Here is a 19,702-nt window from a genome sequence, read left to right on the forward strand (position 1 = left end):
GTAAAAATCACTAATTTTTCTCATTTCATTTCAGATGCTCATCTAAAAGGCCGCAAGTGTTCGAAGCATTGGTCAACAAAAAAAGCAAAAAAACTAAACTATTTGATGGATCATACAGAATGTACAATCAGATTTCCAGAATCAGAGAAATAGAAGTATCAAGTGTTAGGGAGATAGGAAAATATGCATCATGCATGAAGAGCCTGCCTTAGATTAATTTGCAAAATACATTGAAACCTCACAATTGCTAATAGAAGTTAAGGATGGAGTACTCTTCTGGAAAATATGTGTCCAGACAATAATGCAACAACAATGTTTCTTTTTTTTTCAATTTTCTGAGCATAATTCTACATAATAATTATACATAGAAATTGTAACACAGTTATATGAATAATACAAAACGTGTAATCATATTTCCAGACACAAATTGGGAGAATGAGAGAAGAAATATCAAGAAATAGGGAAAAAGAAATATCTGTCATGCATGAGGAACCTGCTTTATATAAATTTACAAAATACTTTGAAGCCTCAAAACTGTTAATGGCATTATACATATGGAAGATTAGAAACGTGCATTTTGATAAATCATCTACCGGTACAATATTTTTTTTTTCAATTCACTGAGCATAGTCCTACATAAACAATGTATTAAACTTAATAAGCTAGTCTTTGAAAAAGTATAAGTCTTTCGTACTTGTTTTATAGAAAACGTTTCGTGATGTTTCAATGTAAATGTGCTATTCCGATTCAAGTGGCATTATGCGCATCTTACTGCACATAGTGTGTTTTTGGTGACTGTTTTATGAAAGCAATGTTTGATTGCTGTGCATTTAAATGTGTTCAATAAACGATAATGCCGCATAAGTATTTGAGGTTGATGCTTTAGAAATACAGAAATCTGACTTATAAAATAATAGTTCTTTTCCTCAATCTTCTGCGCAGTGATCTACCTTACCTATTGGTAGAGATTTCTGTAGTTAAAGGGAAGCAACTCCCGCGTGCAGTTTGACTTTTCTTAAAAAGACTGCCCAAGTCAAAATAAGAAAAGTCATACTTGAAAACTTATTATTTCGTACTGGTAACAGGAAGAGTTTGGTCTATTGGGTTAAAAGCTGTAATTTTCTCCACCCTTTTTACACACACATCTATTTCAGCTGAATGTTTACTTGAAAAATGCGCATTTTTCCACTTTAAAGAACATAATAATATTATAAATATCCAAAATAGACACAATTCTACTGCATTACATATTCCTTGTAATTTGCTTGTATTTTAGAATACTTTTCCCCATGAAATCTACATTGTAGTTATTCCTATTTAATTAAAGAAGTGTACGTTTTCACTTGATCTTACAAAAAAAGCCACAGCGACATAATTTCTGACCAGTTTCATTTTAAAAAGAGATTTATATTTAAATGCAGTTTTTTATTGTTAACATTGACCTGTAAACAAATTACATGTATTACTTTCACTACTACATAGGAATATATAAATTATAATCTACCATGTGAAGGCTATATCTGCGCTATCTTTATGTTGTACATAAGCATTTTTGACGAAATAAAAACAGAAACAGTTACAGTAATTACTCTTAAAGAGTGAAAAGGTGCTATTTTAGAGTTTCATTGGATGTTTCAGAACCATTGCAATTGTCATTTTCTACAATATCAATTCAGATTGGCTCATCTTTACCTCATTTGGCAAGATTTCAATGTCTCAATTTCATTCTGCATGTTCAAGTTACCTATATGCATGAACAATTATAATTTAGTCAGATACCTCTTTATTTCATTGCACTTTCGGTAATAAATGCCGGAAAGTGATTATAATTTATTCAATAAATAGCGGTTACTAATAAGTGGAGATCATTCCAGCAGATTCCATTCAAATACAAATCTTAATAAAAAAAATTACATACATAAACTGGGCGTGGTGGGCGTCCTCCATCTCTACAACGGCCACCCGGTGTCACCCCAGTTTCTTCTACTGTTGCGGGACCGGACCCCGACACCGAAACTCGACATTTTACGTTCAGCCCTGACTTTGACCCACCCCCCACTCATTTGGTTCTTTGTCATATATTTTGTTTCTTCTTTTTACATTTCCTTTGCTCTATTTTAATGATAAATAACTACTTGAATATAAATGCATGTAAAATGTATATACGCCTGATATATAAATCTAGTGCTCGGGACACATTCGAAGCTATTAAAATCTTTAAAGCTTTTCAATGTCTCTTTACCAATTGGAATTCCCTACTTTCGTTTTACTGAACCGATAATTTTATGGGGATGTAATTACGAGACATTCTTTGTTATTAATCTCCCTTTTATGGAGAATTGTATTTTTCTATTAACTGGTGCAACTGCTGACAGTTGTAGCATTTAACTGCGGCAACTGCCAGCAGTTGTAGCAGTAAACTGCTGTAACTGCCAGCAGTCCTAGCAGTTAACTGCTGTAACTGCTGCTAACTGCTCACTTCCCACCGATCACATGTACATATACCGCATAAAATTTATCACAGGCGGGTTGTTGTCGTCATTACTATTTAAATGCATTTGTTTCTTGAAATTGTACAAAATCACTTACCAAGAATACTAAAAATAATTCCGGAAAACCGTGGAACAATAGAAAATATGTTTAATGAAGTGAAACAGAAAATGCTTTTCTTGCATACCAGACGGGGATTTCCGGTATTTTTATCGATGCTGAAAAAATCATCTTTGTGTTGTAAGATGACTCTCGTGCTTTAAATGACGTATCAAGAACTACATATATGTAGAAGGTTTATGTAGTTATTTATATTTCATTTCAAAAAACGAAAGAAAAATCCGATAGCTTGACAGTTCGTCTTTGTTCCTGATAGTACATTTCTCGATTCAAAACACGTTATTTTATCAAAAATTCATAACGTTACGCTTCAACTGATAAAACAAAACCGGAACTAAACATCGTTATTTGTCTTGAAACGTCATAACGTCTTTCCTGTTTACAGAAGTTCCTTTCCCGCGCTTTGTTTAAATAAGCTGCTATAAGAAATAGTTCTAAAAACACAGCCGTTCGATTGATTTTATTTTTTTTATTATTATCATTTCTTGATATCGGTACGCAAGAAAAAGATTCTGTCACTGGTTATAGGTGCAGATAGGAATATCCGGCTCTCGGGTAACTGTTTAGGCGGTAACTCGGCTGGAGCCTGGAGCCTCGTTACCGGCTTAACAGTTACCCTCGAGACCGTAAATTCACATCTGCACCTAGAACCAGTCAAAGAATCTTATAGTATTGCACGAGTAAAATCAGAAGAATTCATGAAATGAAATATAGAATTGGACCCGTAATGGTGTCCGGCAGTTTCAGTGCGAATATGTAATCTCCGTATCCTACTTTAATATTCTTTGGACAGTAATGTAGCTCAAACAAACCAACCAGGAAGTTCCGAAATAGGACAGAAATCAAACGGAAATGTCCGATTGACATTACAGATCTACTGCCTTAGTGCAAACCAGTAACCACATGACCACGGTATCTTATCCACTATCTACATTCATTTGAAAATAACATCTATAATTGCACAAAACTGCGTAATACTCCAATGATATTCTATTTATACAGTTATGGCAAATTTAACTGCTAAAAAAACTAATAAAATTAAACAATTCCATTGTTCTCTGTCACAGTTACATTATCTTTTCAATAAAGTATCAGAGCGTTTAGCCTTTTGTCAGTGTATAAACCATTTATCAAATATAATAGGTCAAATAAAAGTATGTTTGTTGAAGTTACAACTGGAATGAAAAACATATCTTAGTGTATAAAAATTCGATCTGGAGAGAATGTAACCCTATAGAATATCCGCTGTATGTGGCTACAAAACTGAGGGCATCTGAGTGTACGGGACCACATGTTAGACCGTTAAGAATACATAAACCTAGGATCGAACGCGGCCTATTGTACAGACAAAGACTTCCATGACACACAAACAGCTTTAGCTATGGAAACAGAATTTGCATTGTACTAAAGGCAGGGGCATTTCCAATCGGACGCTATGCTAAACTTTTTATTTATTTGCACTTAAATATTTTTTCCCATATAGAAAAAAAATAATAATTTGCCCTTTTTAACTTTTTATTAGTTTTGCAGAAATAAAATTAACATTTCAGAAAACAATGGAAAATAATGCAGATTAGACAGATTTTTATTTACTAGAAAATGTTGTAGGGCTTGGGTGTAGTTGGATATCTTTAAGAGCACAAAAATAAAAGAAGAAGGTGCAGATTAATTATTACTTTAAACGAAAGTGTCGAATGGGGGTATTTTTCAGCAGTCACTTTACCATTTCAGGACTCTTAGCATGAATTGTTTCCTCACAACAAATCAAACTTAAACTGAAAGAGTCGGCAATATCGACGCTAACGAGAACAATTATTCACAGGTTTTTCGATTTGTCGAGCTAAAATAAATATCATTCGATACAAAAAAAGTCTATGATTTCGCTCTATGTTGATAATTTTAATCAGTCTGACAAACAGACCGAAATCTATTTATCCAGATATCCAAGAATAAAGCTTAAATCATCCAAATAGCAAAATACGGTGGTATGTTTAGGACATGTATTTTTTTTTTTAATTAAATCATCTCGTGCGATTAACATCTTATCTTGAGCGATCAACATCTTATCTCGTGCTCACGACATCTAATTTTAAGCGATCAACATATTATCTCGTGCGCACGACATCTAATCTTGAGCGATCAACATCTTATCTCGTGCGCACGACATCTTATCTCGAGCGATCAACATCTTATCTTGAGTGATGAACATCTTATCTCGAGCGATCAACATCTTACCTTGAGCGACCAACATCTTATCTCGTGCGCACGACATCTTATCTCGAGCGATCAACATCTTATCTCGTGCGCACGACATCTTATCTCGAGCGATCAACATCTTATCTCTTGCGCACGACATCTTATCTCGAGCGATCAACATCTTACCTTGAGCGATCAACATCTTATCTCGTGCGCACGACATCTTATCTTGAGCGATCAACATCTTATCTTGAGTGATGAACATCATATCTCGCGCGCACGACGTCTTACCTTGAGCGACCAACATCTTATCTCGTGCGCACGACATCTTATCTCGAGCGATCAACATCTTATCTCGTTCGCACGACATCTTATCTTGAGCGATCAACATCTTATCTCGTGCGCACGACATCTTATCTTGAGCGATCAACATCTTATCTTGAGCGATCAACATCTTAGCTCGTGCGATCAACATCTTATCTTGAGCGACCAACATCTTATCTCGTGCGCACGACATGTTATCTTGGGCGATCAACATCTTATCTCGTGCGCACGACATCTTATCTCGACCGATCAACATCTTATCTCTTGCGCACGACATCTTATCTCGAGCGATCAACATCTTACCTTGAGCGATCAACATCTTATCTCGTGCGCACGACATCTTATCTTGAGCGACCAACATCTTACCTCCAGCGATCAACATCTTATCTCGTGCGATCAACATCTTATCTCGAGCGATCAACATCTTATCTCGTGCGCACGACAGCTTATCTTAAGCGATCAACATCTTATTTTGAGCGATCAACATCTTATCTCGAGCGATTAAGATCTTATCTTGAGCGATCAACATCTTATCTCGGGCGCACGACATCTTATCTTGGGCGATCAACATCTTATCTCGTGCGCACGACATCTTATCTCGGCGATCAACATCTTATCTCGTGCGCACGACATCTTATCTCGAGCGATCAACATCTTACCTTGAGCGATCAACATCTTATCTCGTGTGCACGACATCTTATCTTGAGCGATCAACATCTTATCTTGAGCGATTAACATCTTATCTCATGCGCACGACATCTTATCTTGAGCGATCAACATCTTATCTTGAGCGATCAACATCTTATCTCGTGCGATCAACATCTTATCTCGGGCGCATGACTACTTATCAATATATATTAAGGTCCGGTGATAGAATACCGGTGCTGGAGTTGGATAGTGGCGTGAGAGTTGTCACAATGTTACCTCTCATGAACAGACGCAGTCAAATTATATCTGCTATTATTTTGGTTTGCTGCTTCCAAAGCATCTTCCTTTAGATACATTTTAACATGTTTATAACGTTGTTTAAAGATAGTCGGAAATATATTGACGCTTGCAATGTTTGTCTCTTTTAATCATTGACAAATATCTCAGAGAGTGTACTCGGAGCTACACATGTTTGACCATATGATCGAAACGAACTTAATAAACATTTCAGAGCAGTTTCATTTAATTTTAATTGCAGAAATTGTAAAACGTTTTCTACATGTGAAAAACCATCGTCAGAACATGCAGAACTATCTCCCTTTGAAATAAAAAGAAAATTTTAATATCTTTATTGTTAAAATTGATTGTAGTAATAAATACAGAACGTGACTTAAACAAAATATATTTTACAATGGTTGATTAAAGCAGTACAATTCAACATGTATAGGAGTTACATATAGCCAACATAGATAATTAGGTAGAAGCATATATTTAACTGCTTTGATCTGATTTATACCCCTATCCCCCGGCCTTGAACTCCTGTCATAATCAAAGCCATACATAAGCTGTCGGTGTTAATTAAGTGTTAAAAGAAAGGTATATTTACGTTTCATATGCATTTTGTCTTTTCAAACTATATTATCATTATAAAAGGCATTTACTATACATACATAACAATACAAAAAAAGAAGAAACAAAAACAAAAAAAAAAACAAAAAAAACACCAGAGTTCTTCTCATTTACCTTAGAGCAATACCTCATCACGCAGTCTTCTATTAAATTGAAACGTTTTGTTATACATAATGAATCGAGCTTTATATGGGTTTTGTGAAATGTTAGGATCCAATAATCAGTAGGAAGCTTCAACTGATTATCATCAAGTTGATACTTTGATCTACATGATCTTTCACAACATCATTATCGTCAATTTTAAAAGTTTTGTTAGCTGTTTTGGCGCGTGCGCCAACCAACGCGACAAAAGGAAATAAACAACTCGACATACGAAATATAGAACGTGAAAGAACGAAACATTTTATTTCACGTTCTCGATCCATAGCTCTGACATCCATGAAGGGATTTTAAAATAACTTGGCACAAATGTTCCCTTTAAGGTATTGGACCCCTAATAGTAATGTTTTAAAAATGGCATTTGCTTGGTATATTCTTAAAGTTGACAATGTTTCGCACCGTGTTGCAAATTTTAAACAACTTTTACCGTGCCGTTTTTTGTAAATTTTGTATAATTTATCGTATTTGCTCAAGCTAAAGTAGAGACAAATTTCAATGTGATGGCCACTATCTAAAACGTTTGCAGAGAATTCATTACAGCATTAATTTTGATAGAAGAAATATCAAACTATTGCTAAACAATTATAATACACAAAATAAAACTGTAAATATAATTTTTTTTTCTAGGGTGTCTCAAGTAAACAGATTTAATGAGACAGAATTCTAACTCCAACATTGAAAAATTAAGGTAGAATCATGTGGGTCTGTTTTGAATTTTGCTCACTTCATTCAAAAATAACCTTGGGGCAGAAGTAAAACCTACCTGCATTTCTTTCACAATATGTAATCTAAAGAATGCAGGCAAAATAGAGAACTTTTACCGCACGTAACTCAGAATTTTTAAAGACGTCTAACTCTACCCCTCCTGATTCAGAGGTAAATCCGCTTTGAACAGCAAGAAATCGCTTATAAAATGAAAAATTTCCACTTTTGTACAATACATCCATAATGAGTCTTGAAAGAAGTAAAAACTTACTAGAAAAAAAGGAAAATATGGAAAAAAAATTTGGTCCCAGTGGGGCTTGAACCTATGCCCCCTGAAAATTGCAGTCAAAGTAGGTTTATGGTAGGAATTGAATACTCTTCAAAAAGGAGGTACTCTATTACGGGTCCAATACCTTAATAAGACCTAGCGCCTCGCACAAGAAATAACCCCTAACTTCAAGGTTAAGATGACACTTGGTGTCAACAGTGTGTGTTAGTTATGTCCGGTCCATAACTCTGTCATTCATCAAGGGATTTTGTAATTAATGACGCAATATCCAGACCTCTAATATTACTATTACTGCAAGGTCAATGTCACACTCAGCAATTCATTAATGATTTTGAAATTATTCAGCACAATTCGAGGTTGAGCGCCTTCACTTCTTTTTTATTTAATGGGAGTTACGGCAGTATTGCGTTCAACCCTCAAAACGTTCCTCGTAATAAAGGGACGTGTCACCTGCAAGACCCATACGCATATCTCAATTGTTTACTGCATCAGTATAATGTCCTGTCCATAATTCCACCATCTATCAAGGGAAAATCACTTGTTTAACATAATCAGAAAATAGGTCTTTTTGGATGGTCCATAAGAATGCAGATTCAAGTAACTGAGCATAAACAATCAACATAAATCCCAGACCTCCAGCTCAAGGTTAAAGTCACACTTGTAGATAAACATTTTCAGTGTTTTTGTCTCGTCTGTAACTTTTATGCACGGATTTATAATTCAGTTGCCCCGCATAAGTATTCACTATTACAAGGCAATGCGACATGTGCAAAAGTGAAGGTTACAGGCACCAAACTGTTTTCTTGGTATATAGAGACTGTGATTTTTGATATTCATCCTTTCCCCGGTGCCCCGCCCTTTTCTTAACTCCATCCTCATTTTTTGGTTGCGGGTTTATCCCGCTACTAAAGTTAAGTGTATTTCTGACAATCATGTAGCATCTTTATCTGATTCCAAATCACATCCAAAGGATGTTCATGTGCTACACAAAATAGTCCCATTCATGAACAATGCGGATGAATTATCAATGATCAAGCAGTTATTATTCATCCTCTATCCATTCACACTGGCCATTTAGATTATATAAGATCTGTCAATGATAAGGTATTCCAGCCTATGGTTACATCACTGACTTCCAGCTGTCAGTTAAGTTAAGTTCATGTAAGGTCAGGCAGAGTTTATCTTAGATATGAGGCACATTAGTATTTGTTTCTTATACATGTATATTTATAGATTGGCATTTGAAATGAAAATAAATCTAGAGCAAAACCCGCAGCCACTAAACATCTCAATGCTTTGATTTTTCTTGCATATAATTAAAATGTACTTGCTGTTAGAGTTTTGAAGCAACCCATTTCTTGTATCTTTCCACAACAGTTTCTGTTTGTTGTGAGCATATTTTGCCATATATGACTCTAGCTGTTTGCTGTTGCTTTGCGTGCATCCGTGAAATACACTAATTATGAAATAGTAGAGAAAGGAAATGGTTTTGATTTCTTTTTACAAAGAATCCAAAAATAGATCTTAATCTATCTATTTATGAAAATGAAAATGGAATTGATCCAGTAAATACTGATGATCAACTGGACTATTTATGGGGAGAATCATTGTGCGTTTTTGCTTGTTTGGTAACACGTCCCTCTGGCAACGAATCTCTTTAAGCGGTTAGTGTCTATTTTAGTCTATTTTAAGAGATAACTCACAGAGATACTCAAGAGTTCGTAAAGCAATGTCAAATTGCACAAATGTTATTCTCTTTAATGGTTCTTATTATCTTGCAGTAAATGAAGGCAGAAGTAAAAGTAATGAACGAGTGGAATAAGAGCCATGGCTGAAGGAGGTCACCCTAAAGGCTTTAAAGTGACATATGGAACGCGGAAGGTTCTTGTCTACAACAAAACATATGCTGAATTCTTAAAGAAATGTATGTACATGTATATTCTTTTGTACTGGATAGTCTTTTTTCTACACAATGGAAGTACTTTAAACAAACTAAAACAACAGACAACTGACGCAAATTACCTAACCAAATCTAAATTACATATATGTTACTTTAATGCAAGAAACGTGAAATTACAGTTTAATTATTTTTCAATAATACTAATGACTTACCTACATACATAGCTACTGACAAAAGGTCTTTGTAAATCGTTTCCGTCAATATGACATTACAGTATTAAACATTTTTGGATAAAGTACAGTTTGGTTAATTTTCTTTATATGTGGATAACTGAAATATTATACTTAAACCAACCAAGTCAATACCTATTGAAAAACTTAATTTTATTGTCCCGTTTACTGTGATAACAGACGTTATTACAATTACAATTAGAAAATAACACAACTAACTTTAAACAATAAAGAACATACCAACATAGTACTTATTTTGTGCAGGTAAGGATAAATTTAAGCTAGAGGAAAAAAGTCACGTGACATTTACCCTCCCGGAGGATGACACAGAAGTAGATGAAGACTGCTTTGACGATTTACCTGATAGATCGGACATACATCTACACGTGTCTGAGCAGATAGGTTTCAACTACCACTAGTTACAAATAAATATTAAGACCATAGATAGAACGCATTTGTTTTAAAAATAATCTCTTGGCGATATATGACCATTTTGTGTCGATTCGCCGTAAAACCAAACTCACTTAAAAATAATCAAGCCCAAATTTAAATTTCCATTTAAACAAGTTTAAAGAACATCTTTCTAGATATTTCCATTTTCATTAACCACTGATATTGTGCTGTGAAATAGTAAAACAAAGTTATGCGATCATTTTCAGGGGTTCAGACAGTGGTATCTGGGTCTGAAAATGTTGAAACAGACACCGAAAATCGTAAGTTATTGTAAATATTACGAACATGAGCTATATTTACTAATATGGTGAAAGAAAGAAGGCAACTTAAGTTTGCAACGCGTTTCGTATTAAGATACTTCTAAGTGATAAGCGTAGGTTTAACTAAGATGTAATGAAAAGTTCAACATCTTAATCTTATGTCTATATAATATTTTGATAATAGTATTTCAGCTGAACATGTTTATTTAAACTTATTTTTCAGAATCAGGAAATGGTGATTCTCGGGATGATGATTACTACAATCGCTATGACACAGGTAGTGAAGAGGATTATGGAGATGTCTCTTGGTTTAAATGGGATGATGGTAATACTTCATTTAATTTCTCACTGAGCCAAGTTTTACACAAATGTTTCTAACATTGTGCTTTTGTTCTTTCATTTTTTACTTAATATATTAAAAAATCATTCATATGATTTAAATACGACGTCTCAGTTCCTGGATTTCATACAAGAATCTACTTTCCACTGATAAAGTCTCGTTATGAATCAGATAAAAGACGGTGACGTTACATACCCTTTTCAGTTACTAAGAACATACTACATTATACAATCTCCCGATTCGAAGTAATGTACTTTTTGTAAAACTGTGTGCCGATAGTATAGGTACAGCTGCACTCGGCTACATGTTTGTACATGCTGACAACCAAAATATATTATATTGCAGAAGAATCTATAAAGGAACATATATCAAAGTACGGTCAGAATGGTCTTGAATCACTACTGAAAGACAGTCTGGAAGGATGGCGACGCCAACCAGTTAATATAGCTATCATAGGTCAAAGCGGGAAAGGAATCGAGTCTGATCAATGCTCTTAGAAATATAACAGAAGTAGATAGCATGGCTGCAGAAGTGGGAGAAAATGAAACAACATTAGTATGCAGACACTACCCACATCCAGAGAATGAAAACATCGTATACTGGGATGTTCCGGGATGCGGAACGAAACATTTCCCTTCTGAGTCATACTTAGAAAAAATCCAGATTTATCGCTACGACGTTTTCCTGTTAGTTTCATCAGGAAGATTCCACGAGTTAGATATCTGGCTGGCAGGGGAACTTAAAAAGCGGAAGAAAAGACATTATTTCGTCAGAACGAAGACAGATATTGATATGGCAAATTTTAAAAGGAGACAAAGGTTTGTAAAATCTAATGCAACTGATGATGAATTATTTAGAAAATTAAAAGTAGAATTCTCACATCTCTTGGAACAACAGATGATATAAATGTGTTCCTGGTATCAAATCATCATCCTCAACAATACGAATTTCCAAATCTACTCTTGAATTTAGCTGATGAGGCCAATATTCATAAAAGGATTTCACTTACATTTGGTGTAGCTGGATTGTCAACAGCTATATTAAATGAAAAAGTAAACGCCCTACGACAGCGCACAGGCAAAATAGCCATTTTAGCAGCTTTAGGGTACATGTATGAACCTGCCATGGATCTACACATACCACTTCTTAACAGCCTTTTGCAAAATGAATTAGTCTTTTATAGACGTCAATTGTCTTTAGATGTAAACTCTTTGGAAAAACTTGCAAATATTGCACTGATGAACCTGGAAAGTTTAAAGAATTTAGTACAACTGAAATCAATACAATCAATTTCCGAAAAAGATATTGGTTTGTTGATTGATGAAGCTCAGAAGCAAACCGTCTTACAGAAACCTGACATGACAGCACTAACATTTCCGTTGTCGATATTATTACTTCCATACAAAATTTGGACTTATAAGATAATCAAGAACGTATTAAGTAGTCAACTTACTCTGATGGTAAAGGATGCCAAAAAAGTGCTCGAAACTGTTGTGTCCAAGAAAGCATTCACAGTATAGGGTTATATGAAACTAAAGCTAAATTCGTAACCAGTTTTGACACAAATATATAGAGTGACTGATAGTTATTTTCAGAACTTTCTTTAGAGCAAGAAATAAAACAAACAAAAAAGATAGAAATACGTTTAATATTCGGAAGTAAATAGTCCTTTACATGTAATATCAACAAAGTGAAACCTAAATCAATGTTTTCGGGTTTCAGTGACCTACATTCGCAAATTTAAATGAAAAAAAACTTTAAATTGATACGATTTCAAAGAAACCTAAAAGTCAGAAGTATACTTGCATCTATTTGAAATGACAAAGAAACTTTTATTCCATATAGAAAAGAAAACATTAAGTAAAAGATAACAAGAGGTCAAATGTGTTAAAGTCTCTTACTCAGGCAGTGTATAGGACTTTCCCTTTGCTTCTGTAAAATCCAGCAATTCATATGTAGTAGTAGTCATAAAAGCTTTAAGCCCTAAATACGCTACGTGGAGCCACTTAAACGGATTTATGTCTATACAAGGATACTTCAAACCAAGATCGGAGAACATCCAGCTAGCTCATGAAAGGAATTTGTTTATTTGTTTATATTTAGTAGTAATTGCAGATACTTTCATACAAATTTGGAATCGGTCAATGCGAGGACACATCTGACCATTTGTGAAAATCATATTAAATAAAGCAGTACTTGAAAAGTAGTTGTGAAAAGGTTTACTTTCCTAGCCCTCATAGCAGAAGTGTCAAACCTGAGACAGAGCAATGCAATGATGTCGGTTAAACAGAGACAATGTAAAAAAGTTATTATCAAATATGATTTTATTGAGAACATTTTGATCATGAGCATCTTGTGCATCAGGTCTATGTCGAGATATTAACGGAGAAAAAACAAATATAACTAGATTAATATAATGCATTATGATATTTGTCGAGTGGAGACTATTTTCTGTTTCGAGAAAGTATTGTTTGCAAAGTTCAATATAACAACAAGTACCATTAAAGATGTATTATGCCGGCACTATTTCACTAAAGTAGAAAAACCTCATCAAACGTATCTAATTTAGCTAAACATAACAAATCTGTGTATGTAGAGCTGCATTTACAATTAAACACCATGTAGTAACAGTCTTTTTAGACGCACTATGACTAGCTATGTAATATTTGAGTGTGTACAAGCCTGTTTTAGCATTCAATACCGTTTTCTTTTACACAATCTGCTTCTTTCTGTTTTACATAGATGCTGTGCAATCATCATTCATTTCGTTCAAATATGAAAATTTGATCAAAACTGATATCAATCAATAGATATTTCAGTTGAAAAGGGTAAAAAAAAATGTTATGGCACTTATCTTGAATAAGGCTGCAGTGTTCTATCCCTGCATTGAAAAGCGCGCATACAATACTCAATGTAGAATAACGTATTAAAATTTCTGATCGAATTGATATGTTTATTACAAAATGAAGCCAGGAAAAGTTTTTGTAAACAACAAGTCAATGTACCAAACCCTGAAATTGGTTCTTCCAACACCTGGAAATTTCAATTCGTTTGGTGCTTTGAAATAGCTAAATACAACTTCGAAGGTTTGACAATGAAAACGCCAGGATACACTGAGAACATTGCTCTTTCTGCAAATTTTTCGGATAATATCTTAGCTTTGGCTTTTTCCAATTAGAAAGAACTTTCCTTACACCCTTTATATTAAGTTTCATAGATTGAACTCTTGGTTATGTAGTTCCCATATAAGTACGGGATACTGGGTGTGTTCCCTGTGTGTGGAGGCCTCCAAGTATACTTTAAGCATGTATTTCGTACTGGAATTGACAGTATTACGATCATGTATTATATAAGCAGTTATGTTTTTCTCCGATTTAACTAGTTTTAATATATCCGATACTGAATACATTAACGTTATGAAAGACGAAATGCCCGGTACAATGCATGTTGTGATGTTTCACACGATAGTCACTTGACTTTAAAGCATAATTATAGTAGTTTATTCATCCTATCTATATGTAAATACATTTAATTGTATTAGATAGATTGGCGTGTAAATAATATATTTTAAGACAAATTGCTGTATAAAATGAGAAACATGTACAGTAGTTCTTGTAAAACAACTAATTATAAAGTTTTGCATGTTTTTCTTTTTCAACAGAAGGATTCTTTTAGAATTTAGAGCAGACTCAAGTATGCAAACGGTTCATATATATTACGACAGCAACTGATTTGAGAAATGTCATCTTTGTTTCAATATATGTCATTACCTAATACATGTACATGACTGTGTGTATTTAATCGGAATAAATATAGTATTATGATAGTGTTTGATTATTCTGTTTACCTTGGTTGTAATCCTATGAGATAAGAACGATGATGTCATACTGCACGAATTGTTCGTTACTGCTTCAGGGAGGGAGTTAGGAAAGAGTCATGGTCTAATGTTAAGCCAACCTTTGGCCACCCTTTGTCTGTCGTCGTCCGTCCGTTCATTGTCCATAAAGAAGTTTACGGTCTAGATGACATATTGCTTTTGAAATCGTCAAGAAACTTCTGCACAACCCGGGACTTGATGACGTAGACAGTAGTGTGCCTTTTATGCACCCGAGCACAATTGACTGAACCGTCCTTCCACTTGTTTGTTCGACCGTGCGAACTAGATTGCCTTTATTCCATATAAATGACTCGATTTTGTTAATACTTGCACTCAACTATCTTTGTGGCAAGACCTGCAAACTGACTTACATATTAAATTCCTTGACCCCATATGGCCTTCACATTCAAAGATAAAATATTCTTAAACAGCATTTTTGGTCCTACATCCATCATTCAAAAAAGCCAGTTAATGTTAATACATACACTATCATTGTGTAAAACATACAAACTGACCTATATATAGATGACCTAGGTCCTTATAAGACATCCACCTTCAAACTTAAAACCAAGAAACAACATGTTTAGTCCTTCAACCCTGATAATGTCCATAATAATACACAACAAACCTTGTGGCAAGACCTACAAACTGACCTATATATAGATGATATTGTCCTTCATGCATTTGTAAGAACGAAATTGCCTACAGCAGACATTAATGAACCGATTCTGTTCAAACTCGCGCTCAACAATCTTTGTGAAAAGACCTAAAAACTGACCTATATACAATTACATTGACCTTCATAGACCTTAACCTTCAAACTTAGAAACTTAATAAACAACAGTTTAGTTAAAATGATCGTAAATGGCTACTATTTTTGTCGTTTTCAAGAGGATGTTTTAATAGGCGAATAAAGGCGTGTTAGCAAAAAGACCACATTTTGCTGACACGCTTTCGTTTTCATTTATGCGCGTTCTATGGCGAAGACTACATCAACGAATATTTAAAGCAAGTGAGTGGAGATATGATATGGTATTAATTTGATAAAGCTTCGTATACTTTGTTGCCCTCGCTTTTCACGAAACCTGATAGAAATTTTTATCCTCATAAACTCAAATACAAGTGAATCTTTTGCATTCTCTCATTTGCATGCCATATCAGGTCCCGCACATTCGTTGTTCCTCAACGTCATCTGTGCAAAACGGAAAAGTGGAATACCACAGGTCGCCCAATTCGACATAAAAAATGTTGCAGGCCCTGTTCATTGACGGTATTGGAAATATAGGCTTTCGTCCAGCTTGGTTTAGGTTTAAATGGCAATAAGTCATAGAGACAAGATATTTATAACCAGATGGGGACTAACTGGGTCTCACTCATCGCAAATTTTATTTTAACTGTTATGAACGAGATTTCATGCATAGTTTGTCCATAGAAGCTTTAAATTACACCAACAATTGTTATTTAGAAATAAAAATACATGATAAAAGAGTCGGTTTCAATTTTGAAATTTGTCATTATCTTCCATCTGGATGGATATGTCTCTAAAAGCTTATTCTTTTGCAAGATCGAGCTTGCTCAAAGATTTTATTATAGGAATCTTTCTTTACAAAAAATATACTGCAACAGGGCTACCGCTAACACAAATTATGAACATGTAATTTTACTAAATTTTACCAAAGATTATCCAAACCTCTAACGAAATAGTGCACAAACCTTAATACAAGTCTTAGGTTTTCACCTGGCGGGGATAACTTTTACTTACACTGTCTTGTGACTTTGGTACATGATGGGGATAAGAGTCAGGTTAGGTGCACCATAAACTGGTTTAAACTCCCCAGTGGTTGTTTTGCCACTGACCGTTCCAAGGCGGTGCCCCACTGTGTTCCTGTATTTGTTTGTTTTGTCCGTGTGTGTGTGTGTGTGTTTGTTTTGTCCGTGTGTGTGTCTGTGTGTGTTGATCGTGTGTGCCTTTGGGATGGCTGCGTTTTTGGAACGTGGCTTTCCCTGTAGTACAATCTTCCTTGTTTTTTAACTTTTTACGGTTGTACGGTTTTCCCCATACAATATTGTATATAAATTATGGTAAACTAAATATAATGCTTTGTTGAATTATTTTAGAAAGGATACAAAGAAAACATTGTAAAACACAGTGCATTTTGGTGATTGCACCTCTGCACTTGTGATGCCCATAGCACGTATAAGGTGATACCAATTTAACCGTCAGATAGCAAGTTAGTTCGGTTTTGTTTTGATGGCAATTTTTATTTTGATAAGCTCTGCCTTTTAGTGCATTCTTTAGCTGTGTAACTTTGGAAGGGTTTACCAGGGTGTCAGAATTTTGTGTAAAACAAAAATTAAAGTCGGATGGGATAATCCAGTTTCTTGAGAGTTTGAAGGGGTTGAAACAATATGTAAATGTGGTCCCTTGTTTTGGAAATATTTACGGGCGGTATCTCAGATTTATGTTTTACATTAGCGGATGGGAAACGTGAGAGCCCTACAAAGATACTTGTACATTTTTACTTTGAGTTAGATTCAGTTCAAATGGGGGAGTGGACGTTATCATTATATTTACACTACCCTACCGTTCGTAAAGAGGACCAATCAATCAAGCTTTATAAGCACAATTTAAACAAGAGTATTTTCTATTATTTTAAGCTTTTAACGTTTCAAGGCCTTGAAATATAAGAGCTGATTTAACATTTTCTTACATAACAATTAATTACATGTAAATACATTATCATTTATTTTTTAGCAAAGAGGTTAATTTTGAATACAATGATAATTTGTTCATAAATAACACTCGGTCGGGTGATATTCGTTTAAACAAAACGCTACTGATTTATATTCATTTTTTATTATCCTTCAAGTAAACAATATATAAATAACACATGGCAGTGAGGGTGTTAATTTATATTGTCAACCCGTAATACCTGTGCAGATAAGCAACCAAAACATTTTTCTGCAAACAAGTGCGTCTAACAACGCGGATTAATGTAATTTGTTGAAATACCATCTATTGAGTGCGATGCGCAAAGGACACCTCTGTGCAGATTACCCGTGGATTATTCGAAAACGCAAATCGGAGTGAGAGACTTAAAAATTAATACATTTTGAGATATAGGGACTTGTAATTAGGTGTTTAACACGAGGTATAATAATGTAAAATAGCCATAGACCAACGGAGACTATTTTGAATAGTTAATTTCAAGCAATATAAAGTTATGATATTTTTCAATTTCCACCATGCCAGATGATATGCATTTGATTGACATTCTACCGGGAGAATTTCATTTGAATACCACCCGGGTGATATTTGTTTGAATAACAGCTGCCGGGTGTTATTCATTGAAATAACGCCAAGTCTGGTGATATTCATTTAAATAATACCCATGCTGAAATGCGTCCCAATAATATGTTCATTGGACAGTGTCGACAAAACTATACAATGCAGAGTTTAATTGAAATCGGTCCTGATATAAACAGAGAAAAGATGGTGAGCCGCGACAATATAATGGTGAAGCGCGACCTTACTGTGGTGAAGCGCGACAGAACGATGGTGAAGCACGACAGTATGATGCTGAAGCGCGGCAGTATGATGGCGAAGCATGACAGTACGATGGTGACACGACGATGGTGAAGCGCGACAGTATGATGGTTAAGCGCGACAGTACGATGGTGAAACGCGACATTTTGATGGTGAATCGCAAAAGTACGATGGTGACACTTCGATGGTGAAGCGCGACAGTACGATGGTGAAGCGTGACAGTGTGATGGCAAAGCGCGACAGTACGATGGTGAAGCGCGACGGTACGACGGTAGCACTACGATTGTGAAGCGCGACATTACGATGGCGAACCGCGACAGTGCGAAGGCCTGTCAACATCGTACCATCACGCTTGACAGTAAGATGGTAACAGTACGATGGTAAAGCGCGACAGTACGATTGTGAAGCTTGGCAGTACGATGCTGAAGCGCGAATGTACAGCGGACTGTCATCATCGCACTGTCAGGCTTCGCCATCGTACTGTCGTGTTATCACCATTGTACTGTTGCACTTCGCCATCGTACTGTTGAACCTTCGCACTTCGCGTTCACAGGGGGCAGACGCTGGCCCTAACGTAACGCCGTAGTATTGTCCAAGTTCCGAGATAATATGTACCTAGCTTTGGTTGTGGAAACCATAGGCTTCGCATCTGTTATGATATGCCTAGCATCTAAGTTTTGCATCGATATCAACGTTACGTTCCTTTGCTTAAAGGTATAAAGCTGAATGTATTATGAAGCCGTCAGGCAGGTATGTTATACTGCCACATTAATTTATATTTATCTTGGAAGCGTCCGGTGTCCTTCCGGTCGACGGAATTTCGAACAATTCTGCGGGACACCTCGTCAGTTTATCTGAGTGACCTCAACATTCCATTCTTGTACATAGAGTATTGTATAATGTGAACATAGATCAAACCTATCTCTATAATTAAATAAATAATTTAGTGTTACACGTTTGTTTTGAGTCATTTATTTTGAGTCATAAAATAAAGAAGCCTTGGAACGGTTAGTGGCGAACACACCACTGGGAGTATAAACAATATGACCCGGTTAATGATACAAACAAATGTGCCTTTTTACGATCTCCTCAGATCGTTCAACACGACTTTTATGTCGTGTTATTAATACTGTTTAGTTTCTCAGCTTGAATATTTTGGCATGGGTGGTTCCAATACTCCCGCTTTCAAAGCTTTGGGTATTGTATGAGAACCCATTAGATATGGTGCCTGCTTTTTAATTAATGTATTTTGGAA

The 19,702-nt window shown here is 35.3% G+C and overlaps 2 protein-coding genes across 2 annotated transcripts in view; both read left to right on the forward strand.

Annotated features, from left to right (window-relative positions):
- Window positions 1-14,823, forward strand: part of LOC123557943 (uncharacterized) — a 34,478-nt gene extending 19,655 nt beyond the window's left edge. Inside the window, exons 2-6 of the mRNA XM_045349765.2 lie at window positions 9,622-9,764; window positions 10,235-10,372; window positions 10,630-10,683; window positions 10,907-11,008; window positions 11,369-14,823. Of these exons, the coding sequence (XP_045205700.1) occupies window positions 9,668-9,764; window positions 10,235-10,372; window positions 10,630-10,683; window positions 10,907-11,008; window positions 11,369-11,520 (543 nt within the window). The 5' untranslated portion in view covers window positions 9,622-9,667 and the 3' untranslated portion in view covers window positions 11,521-14,823. The remainder of the gene's footprint in view (window positions 1-9,621; window positions 9,765-10,234; window positions 10,373-10,629; window positions 10,684-10,906; window positions 11,009-11,368) is intronic.
- LOC123558652 (interferon-inducible GTPase 1-like) lies at window positions 11,543-12,543 on the forward strand. The gene is made up of 2 exons (XM_053544771.1): window positions 11,543-11,791; window positions 11,881-12,543. The coding sequence occupies exons 1-2, from the start codon at window positions 11,543-11,545 to the stop codon at window positions 12,541-12,543; spliced, it is 912 nt and encodes a 303-aa protein (XP_053400746.1).
- Window positions 14,824-19,702: the final 4,879 nt, after the last annotated feature.

This window comes from Mercenaria mercenaria, chromosome 5 (assembly GCF_021730395.1).
Source record: "Mercenaria mercenaria strain notata chromosome 5, MADL_Memer_1, whole genome shotgun sequence".
NCBI lineage: Eukaryota > Metazoa > Mollusca > Bivalvia > Venerida > Veneridae > Mercenaria > Mercenaria mercenaria.